Source organism: Salmo salar, chromosome 06 (assembly GCF_965601325.2).
Source record: "Salmo salar chromosome 06, fSalSal1, whole genome shotgun sequence".
Taxonomy (NCBI): Eukaryota; Metazoa; Chordata; class Actinopteri; order Salmoniformes; family Salmonidae; genus Salmo; species Salmo salar.
Window position 1 is genome coordinate 93,889,301 of NC_138296.1, and position 23,200 is coordinate 93,912,500.

The 23,200-nt window shown below is 43.4% G+C and overlaps 1 protein-coding gene across 1 annotated transcript; it reads right to left on the reverse strand.

Moving 5' to 3' along the window:
* Positions 1–431: 431 nt before the first annotated feature.
* bmf2 (BCL2 modifying factor 2) lies at positions 432–21,886 on the reverse strand. The gene is made up of 4 exons (XM_045721172.2): positions 21,713–21,886; positions 16,957–17,241; positions 14,754–14,968; positions 432–8,324 (listed from the first exon to the last, which is right to left on the reverse strand). Exons 2-4 carry the CDS (start codon positions 17,216–17,218, stop codon positions 8,205–8,207), a joined length of 597 nt encoding a protein of 198 aa, XP_045577128.1. The 5' UTR covers positions 17,219–17,241; positions 21,713–21,886; the 3' UTR covers positions 432–8,204.
* Positions 21,887–23,200: the final 1,314 nt, after the last annotated feature.

Here is a 23,200-nt window from a genome sequence, read left to right on the forward strand (position 1 = left end):
TAAAACCACTGCAAAAGGTTGCGCTTGAAAACTTTGGTTTCGAATCGCGATATTCTGGTATGTCTGCCCCGTGATTTGTTGGGAGACCCCACCCCAGATAAACATTTTTTTTTGCCTTAACGAAGTTCTCAAAAGAGTCTGTCATTGAAACCAGACCCTGGTCACTGTTGTTGCCTAGGGAACAAGACCCTAGTCACTGCTGTTGCCTAGGGAACCAGACCCTAGTCACTGCTGTTGCCTAGGGAACCAGACCCTGGTCACTGCTGTTGCCTAGGGTCGCGTTTCAGTACGTATAGTGTGTAGAACATCTTCATTATCGTGTGTCTGCCTAGTGTACATGAACAAAGCTTTCCTAGTTAAATAAAGGTTAAATAAATAAATGCATACCACTTGTAATAAGAAGAGACAGAAACAAAAGGGAAAACAAGACATTTTGAAACTTTCAGAACATTTTAATGAAAAAGACAGCAATGTACCCATTGAACAAGAAAATTACATTTCATTAGAGAAAAATGTAAGATTTGTGGATTTTGTAGAGCCAAGCTCTTTATGTACAGCATATTGCACTAGACAAACAAATATGTCCCTCGTTCCCCCTCTCTTTCCCCTTGTGTTTCACGCTGTTCGAAAACTGTGCAGGGCTCTCAGAAGCGTCTCATAATGCCGCCTGCATCCCAAATGGCTCGATATCTTATATACTACTTTTGACCAGGGAACATAGAGCACTGGTCAAAAGTAGTGCACTACATAGGGTATAGGGTGCCATTTTGGACAGACAGGTCTGCTACATTTAGACTGAGCCTTCCTTCAAAAAACACACCGCCCCGACCGATGTGGAATCCTTGAGACAGTTCTGAGAGCTCTAATGACGTGTTCTAGAATGATGTGATATCTGAAGATGGTTCTGAGAGCTCTAATGATGTGTTCTAGAATGATGTGATGTGATATCTGAAGATGGTTCTGAGAGCTCTAATGATGTGTTCTAGAATGATGTGATGTGAAGGCAATGCTAAAGAGAGTCCCAATTCAACAGAGCAGGAGTTAGATGGAAGTTCACAATGTTTCAGTTTATATAGTATTTAAAAAAAGAGACATTGTGTTTTTTCCTCTCAATTCATTTACATTCAAACACAGATTTCAGGAATGCTGGGACATGCATTTTTACTCCATATACAGAATTATCAAATATCAAAAACAGCCCTTGAACTGAGAACGACACAGCGGACTTAAATTGGTAAAAACCAAAAAGCATGTCACAACATTTAAAAAGCGATCTTTAAAAAATAAAAATAAAAATCATGTTTTCGGACTTCATTGTTACATTTGTTTTGTTTTTTTACAAAAGTATACAAAAGTTTTTTTTTCGCTTAGAAAGTTAACAAGTTAAGAATTAGCTGCAGCGAATTGTTTTGTTTGTTGATATAAAACACAAATAATCACAGCACTTAACAGTTAAGATTCACTCTTTCTTGGGAAATTCAAAAAACCGAATGAATTTTTTAAAAAACTTAATATTCAAGATATTGAAGGTTGAACATATCATATAAGTTTTAACCTCGAAGGAGGGTTGAGACAATGGTTGGTTCTTATGGATTTGACGTCAACACCAACCCATAGGATGACCACACAACCCCTCCTACTTACAAATAATTCTGGACGCCGTGGTGGCTCACTCCTCCTTGTACCCTCATCCTACATCGCTACTAGGTCGTGTCACAAACGGCACCCTATTTTCTATATAGTACACTACTTTTGACCAGAGCCCTATGGGAGCCATTTGGGACCCCCTATGGGACCCGGTTAATAGTAGTGCACTATAATGTTGAGTAGGTGCCATTTGGGACACAAGAAAGCTAGTCTTGTTGAGCTAGGCTGAGTCAGCATACAACAGATCTTAAAGACAAATGGATCTAGAGAGGTTCAGTACAGGAGTCTGAAGAGTGGGTGCATATAAAAACAACATTACTTCCCAGTGCACGTTGATTGTCAACAGTCGTTTGGATATTTGAGTTTTGGGGTGATAAGCCGGGAGTGTGTGTGTTTAGAGGGGTCAGGGTTGAGAGGGGTCAGGGTTAAAGGTCATAGATTAGGCATGTGCCCTAGAGGGTGGATATGGTTGTGTCCAAAATGGCACCCTATTCCCTATGGGCCCTGGTCAAATGGCACCCTATTCCCTATAGGCCCTGGTCAAATGGCACCCTATTCCCTATGGGCTCTGGTCAAATGGCACCCTATTCCCTATGGGCCCTGGTCAAATGGCACCCTATTCCCTATGGGCCCTGGTCAAATGGCACCCTATTCCCTACGGGCCCTGGTCAAATGGCACCCTATTCCCTATGGGCCCTGCTCAAATGTAGTGCACTACATAGAGAATAGGGTGCCATTTGGGACAAAGCCCTTTACTACACAGTGAAGTTTTGGGATGCACTTATGGTCAACCAGGCAGCTACTGTGCTACAGGATGTGTCACAGCTGAGCCTTTAGACTGATGACCAGACTGAACTAGGAGAGCTGTGACCACCATTCTATAGATAACCATGACCAGACTGAACTAGGAGAGCTGTGACCACCATTCTATAGATAACCACGACCAGACTGAACTAGGAGAGCTGTGACCACCATTCTATAGATAACCACGACCAGACTGAACTAGGAGAGCTGTGACCACCATTCTATAGATAACCATGACCAGACTGAACTAGGAGAGCTGTGACCACCATTCTATAGATAACCATGACCAGACTGAACTAGGAGAGCTGTGACCACCATTCTATAGATGACCAGACTGAACTAGGAGAGCTGTGACCACCATTCTATAGATAACCACGACCAGACTGAACTAGGAGAGCTGTGACCACCATTCTATAGATAACCATGACCAGACTGAACTAGGAGAGCTGTGACCACCATTCTATAGATAACCATGACCAGACTGAACTAGGAGAGCTGTGACCACCATTCTATAGATAACCATGACCAGACTGAACTAGGAGAGCTGTGACCACCATTCTATAGATAACCATGACCAGACTGAACTAGGAGAGCTGTGACCACCATTCTATAGATAACCATGACCAGACTGAACTAGGAGAGCTGTGACCACCATTCTATAGACCTGACCAGACTGAACTAGGAGAGCTGTGACCACCATTCTATAGATAACCATGACCAGACTGAACTAGGAGAGCTGTGACCACCATTCTATAGATAACCATGACCAGACTGAACTAGGAGAGCTGTGACCACCATTCTATAGATAACCATGACCAGACTGAACTAGGAGAGCTGTGACCACCATTCTATAGATAACCATGACCAGACTGAACTAGGAGAGCTGTGACCACCATTCTATAGATAACCATGACCAGACTGAACTAGGAGAGCTGTGACCACCATTCTATAGATAACCACGACCAGACTGAACTAGGAGAGCTGTGACCACCATTCTATAGATAACCACGACCAGACTGAACTAGGAGAGCTGTGACCACCATTCTATAGATAACCATGACCAGACTGAACTAGGAGAGCTGTGACCACCATTCTATAGATAACCACGACCAGACTGAACTAGGAGAGCTGTGACCACCATTCTATAGATAACCACGACCAGACTGAACTAGGAGAGCTGTGACCACCATTCTATAGATAACCACGACCAGACTGAACTAGGAGAGCTGTGACCACCATTCTATAGATAACCACGACCAGACTGAACTAGGAGAGCTGTGACCACCATTCTATAGATAACCACGACCAGACTGAACTAGGAGAGCTGTGACCACCATTCTATAGATAACCACGACCAGACTGAACTAGGAGAGCTGTGACCACCATTCTATAGATAACCACGACCAGACTGAACTAGGAGAGCTGTGACCACCATTCTATAGATAACCACGACCAGACTGAACTAGGAGAGCTGTGACCACCATTATATAGATAACCACGACCAGACTGAACTAGGAGAGCTGTGACCACCATTCTATAGATAACCATGACCAGACTGAACTAGGAGAGCTGTGACCACCATTCTATAGATAACCATGACCAGACTGAACTAGGAGAGCTGTGACCACCATTCTATAGATAACCACGACCAGACTGAACTAGGAGAGCTGTGACCACCATTCTATAGATAACCACGACCAGACTGAACTAGGAGAGCTGTGACCACCATTATATAGATAACCACGACCAGACTGAACTAGGAGAGCTGTGACCACCATTCTATAGATAACCACGACCAGACTGAACTAGGAGAGCTGTGACCACCATTCTATAGATAACCACGACCAGACTGAACTAGGAGAGCTGTGACCACCATTCTATAGATAACCACGACCAGACTGAACTAGGAGAGCTGTGACCACCATTCTATAGATAACCACGACCAGACTGAACTAGGAGAGCTGTGACCACCATTCTATAGATAACCACGACCAGACTGAACTAGGAGAGCTGTGACCACCATTCTATAGATAACCACGACCAGACTGAACTAGGAGAGCTGTGACCACCATTCTATAGATAACCATGACCAGACTGAACTAGGAGAGCTGTGACCACCATTCTATAGATAACCATGACCAGACTGAACTAGGAGAGCTGTGACCACCATTCTATAGATAACCATGACCAGACTGAACTAGGAGAGCTGTGACCACCATTCTATAGATAACCATGACCAGACTGAACTAGGAGAGCTGTGACCACCATTCTATAGATAACCATGACCAGACTGAACTAGGAGAGCTGTGACCACCATTCTATAGATAACCACGACCAGACTGAACTAGGAGAGCTGTGACCACCATTCTATAGATAACCACGACCAGACTGAACTAGGAGAGCTGTGACCACCATTCTATAGATAACCACGACCAGACTGAACTAGGAGAGCTGTGACCACCATTCTATAGATAACCACGACCAGACTGAACTAGGAGAGCTGTGACCACCATTCTATAGATAACCATGACCAGACTGAACTAGGAGAGCTGTGACCACCATTCTATAGATAACCACGACCAGACTGAACTAGGAGAGCTGTGACCACCATTCTATAGATAACCACGACCAGACTGAACTAGGAGAGCTGTGACCACCATTCTATAGATAACCACGACCAGACTGAACTAGGAGAGCTGTGACCACCATTCTATAGATAACCACGACCAGACTGAACTAGGAGAGCTGTGACCACCATTCTATAGATAACCACGACCAGACTGAACTAGGAGAGCTGTGACCACCATTCTATAGATAACCATGACCAGACTGAACTAGGAGAGCTGTGACCACCATTCTATAGATAACCATGACCAGAAGGCTGTGATGGATGATGGTTGGTCTCATACTCACAAGGCACATTTAGTACATTTGATTGTCTGCTGGTTGGTGTGATTTCTAAAAAGACCCATACACAGCTTAGTATAAAAGACACATTAGTCCATCTTTCCTCCCAAAACCACAGGCCCAGCTAACACACATGCTGAGTCCCCAATGGTACACTATTTTCAGGTCAAAAGTAATACACTACATAGGGAATAGGGTTCCATTTAGGACACTGACACACAGTACTGTTTCTGACTGACTGTTCCATCAACTAGGAGAAGAAACTGTGTACATCCCGATAGCTATACAGTAGCACTGAGTGAATAAAATAAATTAGAATAAATTACTTCAAAAAAAAAAAAAAGAAATGTAAAGAAAAAAGATTTTTTTTTATAGAAAGTCCAGGGAGTAGTTGAACGAGAGAAAGAGAGAGAAAGAGAAAGAGAAAGAGAAAAAGAAAGAAAGAGAGAGAGAGAGAAGAGAGGAGAGAGAGAGCTACTTCAACTGGCTCAGCATTCAGTGGTTTGCAGGCAACTTTCTGTCAAAAACAGAACAGTGTCTGTGGTCAATGATGTCACTGATAACCATCAAAGAACATGGATGAAGCCCAGATGGCATCCTATTCCTTATATAGTGCACTACTTCTGATCAAAGCTGGTCAAAAGTAGTGCACCATATTAGGGAATAGGGTGACATTTGGGAAACAAGCCTGTCGATCAGATGTCGTCATGTGAAGTAGAGCAACACATGCAAAGCTTGTTGTTCGTATTAGGAATTTGCATATTTTCATCTTGTTTAAAGTAGAATAAAAACACTCAGTATTGTGGGCATGTGACTGAACAACTACTCCCTGAAGAATATATAAAAAAAAAATTTTAAAAAAGAGAAACCCCATCAGTGTCTTCATCAAATATATTCACATCACAATGATTTTTGGGAAAAAAAATTACATTAGTTTAAAAACAAAATCCTGTCTTCTGTTAATATCATCATCTTTAAAACCACTTTTAAAAAATGTACTCAAATAAGAACTTGTAGTAAGAACTCTGAAATAAAACTCAAGTTTGAAAAGCAGTGGTCGTTAGTTTATTTTAGAAATGCAGCATGATCTAAATGCGGTCACCATTACGTAAACATATTCTAGGCCATAGGTGCATACGGAGTAGGTAACAGTGTAGGTAAAGACTCACTAGAACTGTTGCTGCTGAGCCCTCAGTAAAATACCTATTGTGGATTTACTCATGTTTGTATACATGGCAATTGTATCTGTGTATGGGAGTTGAAGCCAAAGTGATTCACGCTAAGATTGTGATAAGAGAGAGAGTTAAAGGTGAAATCTATTTCATTGAACTGAGTGACGTTGTCAAGTGTGAAGATGAACTTCATTGAACTTTTGGTTTTTTTAAAAGAGCATTTCTTCCATGAATGACAATTTGATTGTAACTGCAATAGATCCCTAAGGTTTTAGTGCCTTCCACTGGTTAGTCTATACAGTATTGCTCCAAATCGTTGATTGTACAACAACTTTTATTTGCCCTTTTTCACAGCAGACTCATAATGCAACAACAGATAGAACTGTATCAAATCACCGGGTCTGTTGGTTTGTGATTGTCAATCCAGCCAGATAAATTCATCTTCATAAAGATTTAGGTTCATAAAATAAAAAAAATAAAAATGCTTTTCCACAGGAGTAAAGTCCTCAACTCCGACAAAACAAATTTTACGCTTGCGTTATTTTTTTTTTTTTTTGGGTTTCACGGACGACAAATGCCTACTCACACTAAAAACTTCAAATCAAAGTCAGGTTGCTTGATTGAATGAATACATTGCAGACCTAAGTCTTAGAATCTTTAAGTACACATACATTCATACTGTCAATCAAAAAAAAATGGACCTGGTCATTCATCTCATTCAGACTGAATGTTAATGTTGTTGGCAAAGACGCAGGATAAAGACTCTCTCTCTCTCTCAATCTACACCGGAGATCAACAAGACACGTCTTAAGACCACGCTTGTCTTGGCGAAACCACCACAGAATCTTTATGACAAACCATTTTTCATATATATATATATATATATATATATATATATATATATATATATATATATATATCAGTGTGGAACAGTGAAAAATATTTAGTTACAGGGAGTTTGTATTCTTCAGAAAATACATTGGAAAAAAATGTGCCTGTTGGTAAGATCGTGGTAGATGGGTGAGTAGAACTTCATAAGACCTTCTAAGAATCTTCACAAGAACTTCACGACCTTCCATGTCCACTAGAACTTCACGACCTTCCATGTCCACTAGAACTTCACGACCTTCCATGTCCACAAGAACTTCCATGTCCACAATGGTGTTTTCTTTAAGGGATTTCTCTTTAAATTTCATCCCGTGCTTCTTGTCCATTTCCTTTTGGCGTGTTTTCAAACCAAACCAAAAAGATGCTATCTACTGTACTAAATAGTTATATATATATATAATATATATATATATATATATATATAACTATTTAGTACAGTAAATATATATATATATATATATATATATATTTTAGAAAATATTTATATCTTCAAACAGCATGGCTTCTTCTTCTTCATTATCATCATCATCACCATGAAGAAAGAGGAGAAGAGAGAGAGAGAGAGAAGGAACGTGATTCTAATCTCCGTCCAGCAGTGACTATCGTTCTCTTCTTCGTCGTCTTTGATTTAAAAAAAACAAAAAAAGGAATCCAAACCCGTGTTCCATCATACAGTGCCATCTACAAGTCTGGTCCCTCGTTTTCGGGGACGGGAGGAGGCAAGAGGGGACACCCGAGGTGGGTGGAGGGTTTTGGGGGGGGGGGGGGGGGGGGGGTACCCCCCTCTCATCTCTCCTGTCCTCTCAGGTGGGGTACAGCAGGGGCTTCTCTGTTAAACAGGAAGCCGTAGAGGGCCATGGTCAGACGAATCCAGACTGGTAGGACATCCCTCTGATGCCGCAGGAACTGTGAGGAAGAGAAGAGAGAGGGATGGAGATTAGTATTAAAATCAATCAATCAGTAAAAATTGGCTTACAGTAACTGTCCACCACCATAACCATCATCACGGTCACTGTTACTGTGGTTACCATCAGCAAAAAGCTACTGGAAACAACAAGATACACTCTGGGTGTTTCTCAATATGCTATTCTATTGTGCTCCACACTCTCATGCACCGAGTGCATTCTCCCACCATGTGTGAGAATGCAATACATTTGAGCAGCACTCCCCCTACTGTACTACCTCACGCTGAGCAGTACTCCCCCTACTGTATTACCTCACGCTGAGCAGCACTCCCCCTACTGTATTACCTCACGCTGAGCAGCACTCCCCCTACTGTATTACCTCACGCTGAGCAGCACTCCCCTCTACTGTATTACCTCACGCTGAGCAGCACTCCCCTCTACTGTATTACCTCACGCTGAGCAGCACTCCCCTCTACTGTATTACCCCTCGCTGAGCAGCACTCCCCCTACTGTATTACCCCTCGCTGAGCAGCACTCCCCCTACTGTATTACCTCACGCTGAGCAGGACTCCCCCTACTGTATTACCTCACGCTGAGCAGCACTCCCCCTACTGTATTACCTCACGCTGAGCAGCACTCCCCCTACTGTATTACCTCACGCTGAGCAGCACTCCCCCTACTGTATTACCTCACGCTGAGCAGCACTCCCCCTACTGTATTACCTCACGCTGAGCAGCACTTCCCTACTGTATTACCTCACGCTGAGCAGCACTCCCCCTACTGTATTACCTCACGCTGAGCAGCACTCCCCCTACTGTATTACCTCACGCTGAGCAGCACTCCCCCTACTGTATTACCTCACGCTGAGCAGCACTTCCCTACTGTATTACCTCACGCTGAGCAGCACTCCCCCTACTGTATTACCTCACGCTGAGCAGCACTCCCCCTACTGTATTACCTCACGCTGAGCAGCACTCCCCCTACTGTATTACCTCACGTCTCGCAGCACTCCCCCTACTGTATTACCTCACGCTGAGCAGCACTCCCCCTACTGTATTACCTCACGCTGAGCAGGACTCCCCCTACTGTATTACCTCACACTGAGCAGCACTCCCCCTACTGTATTACCTCACGCCGAGCAGCACTCCCCTTACTGTATTACCTCACGCTGAGCAGCACTCCCCCTACTGTATTACCTCACGTCTCGCAGCACTCCCCCTACTGTATTACCTCACGCTGAGCAGCACTCCCCCTACTGTATTACCTCACGCTGAGCAGCACTCCCCCTACTGTATTACTTCACGCTGAGCAGCACCTCCCTACTGTATTACCTCACGCTGAGCAGTACTCCCCCTACTGTATTACCTCACGCTGAGCAGTACTCTCCCTACTGTATTACCTCACGCTGAGCAGTACTCTCCCTACTGTATTACCTCACGCTGAGCAGTACTCCCCCTACTGTATTACCTCACGCTGAGCAGTACTCCCCCTACTGTATTACCTCACGCTGAGCAGTACTCCCCCTACTGTATTACCTCACGCTGAGCAGTACTCCCCCTACTGTATTACCTCACGCTGAGCAGTACTCCCCCTACTGTATTACCTCATGCTGAGCAGTACTCCCCCTACTGTATTACCTCACGCTGAGCAGTACTCCCCCTACTGTATTACCTCATGCTGCACCTCCCCATTCACTGAACCTTCTTCCAGCCAGGACAATGGCAACAATAGAGACAAAACAAGATATACACAAAGCAAACGTTTTACTTCATAACTATCAGCTAGATATGTGAACCGTAATAATCTAGCTAGCCAGCTAGTTAAACAGGCAAAAATGACCTAAAACTAATATTAAGCAAGATAACAGCGAGTAATTGACATCTATCTGGCTAGCTAACAGTACTTGTAGCTAGCCAGTTAGCCCTATTGGCTTATTATAGGCTTGCTATATACGGTACGTAGGCAGGTAAACATGCCAAAATTAACACAGCATGTATTTATTAACGTATAAAAATTAAATATTGTAGTCAGGCAACATATGAGATGTGAAAAGGCAACATTTAATTCCATCATCGGAGTGTATTTTATCTCGCTTCAGCTCAAATAATGTCCACCATTGATTTCAATAAATTTAGCGTTGTTTTTTTTTTTTTTTTTTTACATGGTTGCGTCATAGTTCTTTGCATACTTTCCATTGAAGCTCGCGTCGATGCATGCTTCAAAATATGTACAAAACAGGAAGTACGTATTCGAGAAGATACGGTAGTATGCATTTCTTTTGAAAAACCCTCTGTGTCTGTGGTGCTTCCTGAGTTCATTATGACATCATGGTTCTGAAGTGAAACAACACCATCGCCGATGGTAACCAGCTGTCTAGACAAAACACGAACAGATCTGATATTTCCACAACAGCAGTTTGTGTGCGTTTCTGTCTCTAAGTGTTTGTGTTTGGTTTGCAACATAACTGGGCTCTGTCACTAAGGGCTGTCTGTCCCACATAGACACATTACACAGGGTTAGACCCAGACTGTGGGGTCAGAGAAGGCCCAGTAACAGGGTTAGACCCAGACTGTGGGGTCAGAGAAGGCCCAGTAACAGGGTTAGACCCAAACTATGGGGTCAGAGAAGGCCCAGTAACAGGGTTAGACCCAGACTGTGGGGTCAGAGAAGGCCCAGTAACAGGGTTAGACCCAGACTGTGGAGTCAGAGAAGGCCCAGTAACAGGGTTAGAACCAGATTGTCGGGTCTGGCTAAGAGGGGTGGGAGGGCGCTTGGGCTTCTGAGTGGCACAGCGGTCTAAGGCACAGCGTCTCAGTGGAAGAGGCATCACTACAGTCCTTGGTTCGAATCCAGGCTGTATCACATACGGATGTGATTTGGAGACCCATAGGGAGGCGCGCAATTGGCCCAGCGTCATCCAGGTTTGGTCCGGGGTAGGGCCGTCATTGTAAAATAAGAATTTGTTCTTAACTGAATAAAAATGTGTTACAAAACTGATCTGGCTAAGAGCAATAGGGCCACTGCTCCAGGTTAACAAACAGGACTCGCATCCAGTTTAGTTTATGCAGAGTCAAATCAAACCAAATGTATTTATATAGCCCTTCTTACATCAGCTGATATCTCAAAGTGCTGTACAGAAACCCAGCCTAAAACCCCAAACAACAAGCAATGCAGGTGTAGAAGCACGGTGGCTAGGAAAAACTCCCTAGAAAGGCCAAAAACCTAGGAAGAAACCTAGAGAGGAACCAGGCTATGAGGGGTGGCCAGTCGTAAACAACCTCTCTGAGGCTGAGACAGAGAAAGACTTTGGGAGAAATCTCCTTGTATTTCATCACTTCCCATATTGACGCCCTGCTTCCCCACCCAGACAGTGTAACCAGTAATATACACGTTAACTGACTAATGATCATAACAAGGCAAGGCTGCTCCAGATAGGAAACCATCTGATACCTTCCTACTAGATCTGTCACTTTATATTTGGGGTTTATAGAAGCTGCTCCCTGCCCCTCCTCTCCCCTCTCTGTTCAAGCGGGGCTTCAGTAGGTTTTCTGACTGAAGAGATGGTCTGGGTATTGCAATGGGTTGGGTAAGCATCTGCCTGTTTCAATCGCTCTTGTTCTCTTTATCCCAAACCCCCATCCTGAACCATATCTCTATATTCCCTATTCCTCCCCCTCTCTCTTTGCCTCCTCTCTCTCTCCCAGCCAGAACAAGGCAGTCTCTCCCTCTCCCAGACTATTTGTTGCAGCCCTTGGCAGAGCAGACTGAACCGAGTTGAACCAACGCCACTAAACCCACCCTCCTAATTGAGCTTTAATTGTCTTCATGATATGCTGCAGGGCATATTTAAAATAGTATTACTTCAAAACACAAGTCTTACCCTGGGATGATATGCTTGTGGCTTCTCTCTGTGCACTTCACTGTGGGTAGTGGAAAAGACTTTATGACTATTAAAATGTTTTTTTTTCTTCCTCCAGCTACCCTGGCAACTCCAGCTACCCTGGAAACTCCAGCTACCCTGGAAACTCCAGCTACCCTGGAAACTCCAGCTACAACATGTTTTGATCTCATTTTCTTTAGGCCCCTTCATTCCAATGACTTTTTGATATCATTGACATTTTAACTTAGCAACTAAATAAAACATGTAAAAAACGCAACAATTTCAAAGATTTTGCTGAGTTGCTGTTCATTGAAATAAATTCAACAACATTTGAAAGAAATAAACTTTGTGAGTATGGAACATTTCATTTCAGCTCATGAAACCAACACTTTACATGTTGCGTTTATATTTTTGTTCGATATATATATATATTTAGCTGAGTCTTTTGTTTTGAGTCTTTTAATATGGACTTAAAGTGTCCAGAATCCAAGAAAGGGGACGAATCCCAGAGCAGACATTGGACATGTTGGTGGGCCCTAAGCTGTATGTTGTATGACAGGGATTTTGGACAGAAATTTCCTGGCAGGAACAATACTAAAGTGCTTCATCGGTCACGTGTGTGTGTGTGTGTGTGTGTGTGTGTGTGTGTGTGTGTGTGTGTGTGTGTGTGTGTGTGTGTGTGTGTGTGTGTGTGGTCAAATTTAGTGACCAAATACAACAAGATCTGATAGAATATCTACCTACTGACAGACTGTTGAGAATACAATCAGATCATTCAGGATAAAAAGAACAAACTTTCTCTCGTCTCCGTCTCTTTTAGATAAAAACCACAATAGCTCTCTCTCTGACACACACACACACACACACACACACACACACACACACACACACACACACACACACACACACACACACACACACACACACACACACACACACACACACACACACACACACACACACACACACACACACGCCGAGCCAGTCAGTCAGTCAGTGGGGTGAGCGAGTGAGTGAAGTATTGTGGGTAGTTGTTGCGATACCGGTTGCGTCTGTGTTCAGTTAGTCACGGTTCTATTTTTAGACAGCCATATAAACAGCTGGCCAGCCTACCCACACACAGTATTATCTCTCACTCTGACCTTATATCTCTCTCTGTTACAGTCTGTCAGTCTCTGTTACAGTCTGCCAGTCTGTCTGTCAGTCTCTGTTACAGTCTGTCAGTCTCTGTTACAGTCTGTCTGTCTGTCTCTGTTACAGTCTGTCTGTCTGTCTGTCTCTGTTACTGTCTGTCTGTCTGTCTCTTTTACTGTCTGTCTGTCTGTCTCTGTTACTGTCTGTCTGTCTGTCTGTCTGTCTGTCTGTCTGTCTGTCTGTCTGTCTGTCTGTCTGTCTGTCTGTCTCTGTTACTGTCTGTCTGTCTGTCTCTGTTACTGTCTGTCTGTCTCTGTTACTGTCTGTCTGTCTGTCTGTCTCTTTTACTGTCTGTCTGTCTGTCTCTTTTACTGTCTGTCTGTCTGTCTGTCTGTCTGTCTGTCTCTGTTACTGTCTGTCTGTCTCTGTTACTGTCTGTCTGTCTCTGTTACTGTCTGTCTGTCTGTCTCTGTTACTGTCTGTCTGTCTGTCTGTCTCTGTTACTGTCTGTCTGTCTCTGTTACTGTCTGTCTGTCTCTGTTACCGTCTGTCAGTCTGTTACCGTCTGTCTGTCTCTGTTACCGTCTGTCAGTCTGTTACCGTCCGTCTGTCTCTGTTACCGTCCGTCTGTCTGTTACCGTCCGTCTGTCTGTTACCGTCCGTCTGTCTGTTACCGTCCGTCCGTCTGTTACCGTCCGTCTGTTACCGTCCGTCTGTCTGTTACCGTCCGTCTGTCTGTTACCGTCCGTCTGTCTGTTACCGTCCGTCTGTCTGTTACCGTCCGTCTGTCTGTTACTGTCCGTCTGTCTGTTACCGTCCGTCTGTCTGTTACCGTCCGTCTGTCTGTTACCGTCCGTCTGTCTGTTACCGTCCGTCTGTCTGTTACCGTCCGTCTGTCTGTTACCGTCCGTCTGTCTGTTACCGTCCGTCTGTCTGTTACCGTCCGTCTCTCTCTGTTCTAATAATCAGGCAGGCTTCAGTGTGTCTGAGGGTTTTGTGACAGTATTTGCATCCCAGTTCACACCTCTACAGACAGATTTACATTTGAGTCATTTAGCCGACAATATGGTAGGATAAATACATTAGAAGTGCAGTTTTAAATTAAGAGCCAACCTCTTCTTCACTGTAAATAATACTTTATGGACTCGGTGACCTGGCACCACCCTCTAACATATCTGCTTGGTAATTTGTGGTTGGGTCGGGGAATGGTTCTATTGAATGGTTCTAACCCAGAATGTGGATGAATCAGTGACAGAGCTCTATTTTTAGCAGGCATATTTGTGGCCACCCCCAGCTGGCAAAATGTTGGGTCTTTTTCTTTTCACAGTGAAGAGCCACAAAGACACAGAAATCTAGAAGTGGGTGGCCCACGCTCAGAGCCACACACACTACAGTTAGTTCATCTTTGACCCGTACCAGTTGAACATGTTCCTGGTGGAACTGGTCTCCGATCTCCCGGAGCTTACGTCCGATCCTTGCCTCCGCGCTATCCTCCACCCGCTCTTCCTCTGGTCTCTCCTCCATTCTCCTCCTCTCCTCGTCCTCCCTCCTTCCCTCCTCATTCTGCCTCTCTCCCCGGTCGTCCGTTGGCTCGAACCGAGCCGGGAAGTGCAAGCGGAATCCAGCGTTGCCTGTTGGAAGAAAATGGGTATTGTTCAGTGTCATGGATTTAGCCTCTGATTCACCGTGAGATTGACCCAAGCTTGACCCAATCCATACTCTTTCGCCGTTTAAAAAAATAAATAATGAATTTAAGAAAGAAGGGTGTTAAAAGAGACCTCATTCCCTTTACCTGTTCCTGTGAAGTGGACAGATTAGAATTGACAACAACAATAAAATATACTCTGGTCTAATGACACAAGCAGATAACCTTTCCAGTTACCGGTGGTTGTGTTTGTGTCTCAGTCACAGAGAGACTCCCTTTTTGTCTGTCACAAAGATCGGCTGGCCGGCTAGCTGACTCAGTGTTTACTCTAGCATGCCGCCGCTGTACCTACACCTGAATCGTTGGCAGTAACACTAAACTGGTTCTATCAGATATGGCTTTCAGAGAAATGGGTTTCTTACCGTCAAAATCTCCACTGTAAAATAAACGACATCCCTCTATATGCGTGTGCCGGTAGCCGGTTGAAAATAATATGTGCGGCCCAAATTTCACCCCAAGGGCCCTGGGAAACAGCATATCACTATAAAAAAAGGGGACCATTTGGGACTCACCCTAAGTGAACTCAACAACAACCTTGATGACTCTAGCTGTGTTTGGCTGTGGCACGGCAGAGTGTTTAGTTAGTCACTGCCCCTAGCACGCACTTACATGCCATGCCGTTAGGAAAACAAACATCTTTACATAACACTACAGAGATCTTGTCTGTCTGTCTGTCTGTCTGTCTGTCTGTCTGTCTGTCTGTCTGTCTGTCTGTCTGTCTGTCTGTTTCTCTGTTTCTCTGTTTGTCTGTCTGTCTGTCTGTCTGTTTCTCTGTCTACAGATAGGTGAGAGGGACAGACAGACAGACAGACAAAGATAAAAATCTGAGCAAGAAACAACTAGGAGCTCTACAAGCTACAGAGTATCAAGTAATGGAGAGAGGCGGGGTTTGGGGGTCAATTCCTTTTAATTCAGGAAGTAAACTGACATTCTAATTACAATTCTCTTCGGTGTGTTTCAACAGGGGACATTTTGAATTTGGGAGGCACTTTATAATAACTCTCTACATAAAGCATTTTATAATGGATTAGTAAATGATTTATTCATCATTACTCCATTCATAAGAGAAGACTGCTCTAAGGCATGACTGCAAACCACACTTTGCTTTTGGTAGAAGGGTCACTGCCAAGAAACGCTAATGTTCAAATCAACCTCGGTGTTGTGGGCTTATTGTTTTAACCGTTGATAAAGTTCGAGGGGACATTTTGAGACCCTTAAAGGAGCATCAGGTACTTCTAGAATGTCTACCAATGACATGTCCATCTTTTTGGTGAGAAATTACACTGGTCACGCAAAACATTTTATAAAATGTTTTATAAAGTATAAAATTGCCCACAACTTTAGATGAGGCCAAACAAAAAGACTTAACTAAATGGTTTATAATGACCTATATTAAACATCTTATGAATGGATTCATGATTAATAAATGAATAAACTATTTACTAATCCATTATAAATGATTTTATTACATGACGTTAGCTCCCAACCAATCGGCCCCCCCCACAGATAAGCACAGAAGAGAACTGGAACGAGAATGTGTGTTTCCCTGCCTTTGTCTGCGTTTTCTCCTGTACGACAGTGTTTAAATGAAATATGTAAAAAGTGGTAGGATGATTAGCGACAGTGAGGTAGAATACCTGAATGTCCTCACAATATCTCCACTTTGAATTGCAAAACAGTCCCTGTGCCTCGGTCTAGTGGAAAACCCCCGAGTCACACTACACTTTAACTGATCTGGTCAGACCTGAGGCAAATAGCTACACATGGCTAACCCGTTGACATAGTTCAGCTGTGTTGGATTTAGTTTGTCTAGTCAAATAGAACCAATGGAATAGTCCACAAAATTGCAAAAGCTGAATCAAAACACACATCCAATAGCATTTGAAATGGGTCCCTCTTCGTCGTTTTCCTTACCATGGAACAGTATTCTGCCCTGGTGATTGTCCTGCACCCCGCAGGGAAAGTTGTTGTTGTTGTGGCCTTGTGGTACCATGATGTTTTGTCCCTCTGACCGTGGGACAATGGCGTTGGGTCCAGTCGACGTCTGAGTAGACCTGTCCTGGGTGTCTTCTCTGTCCCTGCTCTCCCTGTCGTGGAACTTGATGTCCCTGAAGGGGGTGCCCCAGCACTGGGAGACAGGACGCTGAAGAGACATGTCCTCCTCTTCATCATCCATTGGGAGCCTCAGAGGTAGTCTCCCTACAGGAGAGAGACAGGAGAAACGGTGTGAGACAGAAGTGTGTGTGAGTCTGTTTGAGAGAGAGACAGAGAGACATGTCCTCATCAATCAGGAGCCTCAGAGGTAGTCTACCTACAGGAAACGACAGAGAGACAGCGAGGGACTTTCATTTCTGTGAGAGAGACAGGGAGGGAGTTACTGTAAATCAGGGAGTTACTGTAAATCAGGTGGGAGGGAGTTGCTGTAAATCAGGTGGGACATACATCTTTGGCGACCAGCAATTCTTGAGCAAACAAGGCTTACAACAGCTCTCAAAGCATTAGTTAGAAGAGAAGTGGGAGTAGTTTTATGTGTGAACTGCTGAACTGGAAGGAGTGGACTTGATGGAATGATTCATTATTAGACATATATATAACAGGTGCAAAAACAACATGGAAGGAGTGGTAATAGATTATCACACTCATTCAAAACACAATTATTTAAAAAAATCCAATTTAGATCATTCTGATTCCTGGTATTATTGCTGCCCCCAAATGCTCCTCATCATCAGTGTCAGGAGGCAGCATCCCAGCACATGGAGAGAGCCAGCATGGGGAGAGAGCCAGCACGGGGAGAGAGCCAGCACGGGGGGAGAGTCAGCATGGGGAGAGAGTCAGCATGGGGAGAGAGTCAGCACGGGGAGAGAGCCAGCATGGGGGGAGAGTCAGCATGGGGAGAGCCAGCACGGGGAGAGAGCCAGCATGGGGGGAGAGTCAGCATGGGGAGAGAGCCAGCATGGGGAGAGAGTCAGCATGGGGAGAGAGTCAGCATGGGGAGAGAGTCAGCACGGGGAGAGAGCCAGCATGGGGGGAGAGTCAGCATGGGGAGAGCCAGCACGGGGAGAGAGTCAGCATGGGGATAAAAGCCTCTTCTCACCAGAACCACCTTCATCTGTCTCACTGTGTCAACCAGAGCACAGCACGGACACACACTGAGTGCAAACACACACACACACACACACACACACACACACACATACACCGAGCGCAGCACAGAACACACACACACACACACACACACACTAGATTCCCCTGTCTGCACACATTAGCTAAAGCTTTGAAAGACTCTCTCTTCTCCCCCAACCTCTCTTCTCCCTCAACCTCTCTTCTCCCTCAACCTCTCTTCTCCCTCAACCTCTCTTCTCCCTCAACCTCTCTTCTCCCTCAACCTCTCTTCTCCCCCAACCTCTCTTCTCCCCCAACCTCTCTTCTCCCTCAACCTCTCTTCTCCCTCAACCTCTCTTCTCCCTCAACCTCTCTTCTCCCTCAACCTCTCTTCTCACGACAGGTATAAAGCAGCATGTTAACTAACACTACCTTCCCAGGGAGAAAACACAGTTCCTGCTGAAACTCCACGCGCCTGCTTCACGTAACCTACTAGCTGAATTCATGGAGCAGGAAGGAAAACAATCAAGTTTCACTGCACACTCACACAGTCTGTCCGTCTCTGTCTGGGCATCATGTCAGGTTATGAGCTGCCATGTTTATTTAAAGATACACTATGCAGAAATGGCTCTGGCATTTCCTGGTTGCAAAGAAATTGCCTAATTACAGTTTATGACAAAATAAGCAAGTCTAGTGTGCAGAGAATCACTGTACCATCTAAACCACTGTGAAATATATTTTCCATAACCAAAACGATTGTATGTTCAGCCGTTTGAAGCTGGTGCACAAAACCGAAAGTAAAAAACACTGACTAAATTTAAGAACGGGAAGAATAGAAATAGCACACATGGAACAGATCTACCGCTTCTTAGAATTGCTTTCAAAGACAACGAAAGATCTATAACTAAAATGTCTAGTTTAGTTCAGGGTCCCCCCCCCCCCCCAAAAAAAAAGTGACATATTGAGTGTCTCTTTTCCTGTTGTTGGGTGACAAAACGAGAGGGATTGACATGCAAATTTCAGAGCTGAAACTGTGGTTATTTTTGAGCACAGTGCGGTGACAGATAAAATCACGTTGAATAAGGTCATAATGTATTGTATCAGAAGAGGGACGACATTTGAATGAAACTTGTGGAAAAACATTGAATGATGATGATGATGATCGGTCACACTGTTGAAGTGCAGTGTTTCACCTGCATCATTTTCCAGGGTGGAGGCGCAAAGTTACCACAATGCTTACTGTTGTAGGACGACTAGCCACTTTCCTATGGTATGCTACAGGAAGTGTAGTTCAGATACCAAGACTATAGACTACATGAAAACAGTTATTAGTAAGTATAAAACACTATAGCCTACATGATAATATAGTTACTAGTAAGTATTAAACAGCATAGACTACATGATAATATAGTTACTAGTAAGTATAAAACACTATAGCCTACATGATAATATAGTTACTAGTAAGTATTAAACAGCATAGCCTACATGATAATATAGTTACTAGTAAGTATTAAACAGCATAGCCTACATGATAATATAGTTACTAGTAAGTATAAAACACTATAGACTACATGATAATATAGTTACTAGTAAGTATTAAACAGCATAGACTACGATAATATAGTTACTAGTAAGTATAAAACACTATAGACTACATGATAATATAGTTACTATTAAGTATTAAACAGCATAGACTACATGATAATATAGTTACTAGTAAGTATTAAACAGCATAGCCTACATAATACAACAAGTAAACAGTGCGTTGAAATCATGCTGGCAGTGAGCAGAAGGCTGGCAGGCTGCACACACACCCTGCCTGGAGCATGACGCAGGCCTGCCAAACTCTGCGGTCACAGGGGCCGAGGCTGCAGCGCAGAGAAGCTCCCTCTGGGGCTCCATCTGTGTACTGGGCTCTCTTCCACCTCTCTCTCTCTCTGTCCTTCTTCCACCCTCTCCCTCCTCTAGTTCTCTCTCATGCCAGAAGGTAAGGGCACAAGGTGAGCTCTATATCCAGGCACCTGCTAGTGTGACAGGCTACCGGAGAATTCAGTAGGACGCATCATTGGCATAGCCCAAGTCTAAAATGTGTATATTTATGTATAATTACCATAAACTGGCTTGTTATAATGTCTAATAATTGAATATGAAATACAATGGAAACAAAATGTGTTTCTTCATAATTCTAATGTAACCTAAAAATCGGGGTGACTTTGGGAGCAGGGTGGGTCTCGAGGAACGCGATTAACACAGGTTTATCTGGCGAGGTGCGTGTGGCAGGCAGCTGGAGAGCGGAGCGCCGTGGGGCACAACTCGCTACGTAAACAAGAAAAGTCGTTTATGGTAATGTGTGGAGCAAACACGCAAAATCTGTCATAACATGACACTGACTTACGATAAGCATATTAAAATTATCTACGGATTTATCTTTGAGCGTTGGAAGGAAAACAATAAATGTCAGTGGCAGATGACTCTTGAAATCGCAGAGAAATGATACAATTATGAGGAAAGTGTCCTTCATTGATTACCCTCTTTTTTTTTCCCCAGGTAGAAATGAAATGAAAAATTGAGATTCTTGAAGAAATCACATAGGGTAACGCAATCTGAACGTTGCAACTGTTGCAATAAAAACAGCAGCGCGTTCCAAGTGGACTCGTCCGGTGCTGCGAAATTATTCCACCTGCTACCTGTGTGTGGCGCTGGCTGGCTGGCTGGCTGGCTGCGCTCGATTCGACCCAATCTCACTGCAAAGTGGATGAAATTACACACACACAAAAAAAAATGCTAACAGTAGGCTTATTTCTAACTTTTATAAAGTAGGCTATATAAAAAATTAGGCCTGTGCCTAACAAGAACCATGCTTGATGAACATTATGAAAAAGGTGTCATATCAGTCGTGCTAGTGGAAGGCTCAATGTTCTTAACCACAGTGGTGTGAGGAAACAAAGCAAAGAATATACATGATATGTGTCCTGTTACACACATGTAGAAGTGTGTAATCGAAATGTTTTTTTCTTGCATATCCCAACTCCCCCCCTGAGACACCCGCAGGGAGTGGGGTCACGGCCAGGGTCACCATTGTCCAGTGCCCCTGTAGCGGTTCGGGTTAAGTGTTTTGCTCATGGGCACAGCGACAGATTGTTCACGTTTTTCGGCTCGGGGATTCGAACCAGCAGTTACTGGTCCAACGCTCTTAATTCGAGGCTAACTGCTTCCAAAACAACAGATCAACACTTACATTTCTCTTTAAAAAAAGTCACTCAGCGCAATTAATTCCCCACTAAATAGGCTAATGTTCATGGATTCAAAAAGACAATTCACTAAGTTTAAAGTCCGTCCTAGTTTGCGCGGACTTGGGGGGCGGTAGACCACTGTAGCCAGACTGCAAACGGAAAAAGTGGTTGACAGACAATCCATCACACACAATCCGATGCCCGGGCATGTTCACCATATTTGTTTACAAACTGGGTAACCCGGTGGCACACTGACAACTTCAACCAAAATCTACAAATGACATTCATTCTTCTATTTATTACCATACAAACTGAATCACAAGCATAGGACTCACCGCCAGTTAAGTAAGTTACTTCCGTTGTGATGGGTGGTATCTTGTCAACTTGCCGTTACTGATTCTCCAGAATTGAACAGAGCTGTGTATCCTTCAACCTTTTGCATTACAGACTCTCAGATGAATGTTTGCTGTTTCTGGACGAGTGTTTTTTTTTCCTCTCTCTGAAACGCCAGTGACAAATTGGTCCGCCCAGACAAGGCTCTGCCCCCACCCCTTTACCAGATATTCATGAAGTACATGTTAATACATTCTCTTAAAGTGACAGTATATCATTTGTTTGTTCTGCCTTGCCATCGTGCAAAACCCATGCCAATAAAAATGCTATTTCGTGATTTATTTCACTTGATATTACTGTTGTAAAAATTCTCTCTTGAAGGCATTGATGTAATTACACTAAGCCCTGTATGCCACCAGAATAACAATTTTATGTTACATCAAAACATGGTCAACTATAGCTATCATTGTTATTTATAAACTAATTAAAATGGGTGTTGGTACAATAATTAAAGTTGTATTATTTTACAAATGTTTATGTTCTTGATTCACTATGAGTCATTCACTAGTAACCCTGTTGTTGATTCACTGTGAGTCATTCACTAGTAACTCTGTTGTTGATCCACTATGAGTCATTCACTAGTAACCCTGTTGTTTATTCACTATGAGTCATTCACTAGTAACCCTGTTGTTTATTCACTATGAGTCATTCACTAGTAACCCTGTTGTTTATTCACTATGAGTCATTCACTAGTAACTCTGTTGTTTATTCACTATGAGTCATTCACTAGTAACCCTGTTGTTGATTCACTATGAGTCATTCACTAGTAACCCTGTTGTTTATTCACTATGAGTCATTCACTAGTAACCCTGTTGTTTATTCACTATGAGTCATTCACTAGTAACTCTGTTGTTTATTCACTATGAGTCATTCACTAGTAACCCTGTTGTTGATTCACTATGAGTCATTCACTACGAACCCTTTTGTTGATTCACTATGAGTCGTTCACTGGTAACCCAGTCAAAGATAATCATTTTCAATGTTAGTGTTGGTGAATCCATATTTTATACTGCATGTCCCCTTTAAGAGATCATTCACCTTCTTACAGAGTTGAACTGGTGACGCATAACCGGCCAATCAGATGCTATGTTATGGTCCCGCCTCCTGCTTCGCATATCTTTACATGTGGAGAAGGAAAAAAAATACATCCCCCATATTTTCTGTAATTGACATGTGACTGTTGTCTCAGCTGATAAAACCTCTACTTGGCAAAACCCAATGATGTGATGTGATGTTATGCAGACATTAGATACAGGAGGTGTAAAGAATTAATAATGTGTTAGCCTATATACCAACATGTGATCATGTAGCAGCCTATATACCAACATGTGATAATGTAGCAGTCTATATATCAACATGTGATAATGTAGCAGCCTATATACCAACATGTGATAATGTAGCAGCCTATATACCAACATGTGATCATGTAG

Excerpts from the sequence above, each read along its gene's own strand:
- bmf2 (XM_045721172.2), bottom strand. The coding sequence starts at position 17,218 with ATGGATGATGAAGAGGAGGACATGTCTCTTCAGCGTCCTGTCTCCCAG. Across the intron at positions 14,969-16,956 it reads GGGCAGAATACTGTTCCATG|GCAACGCTGGATTCCGCTTG; the intron begins GTAAGGAAAACG and ends TTCTTCCAACAG. Across the intron at positions 8,325-14,753 it reads ACCAGGAACATGTTCAACTG|TTCCTGCGGCATCAGAGGGA; the intron begins GTACGGGTCAAA and ends TCTTCCTCACAG.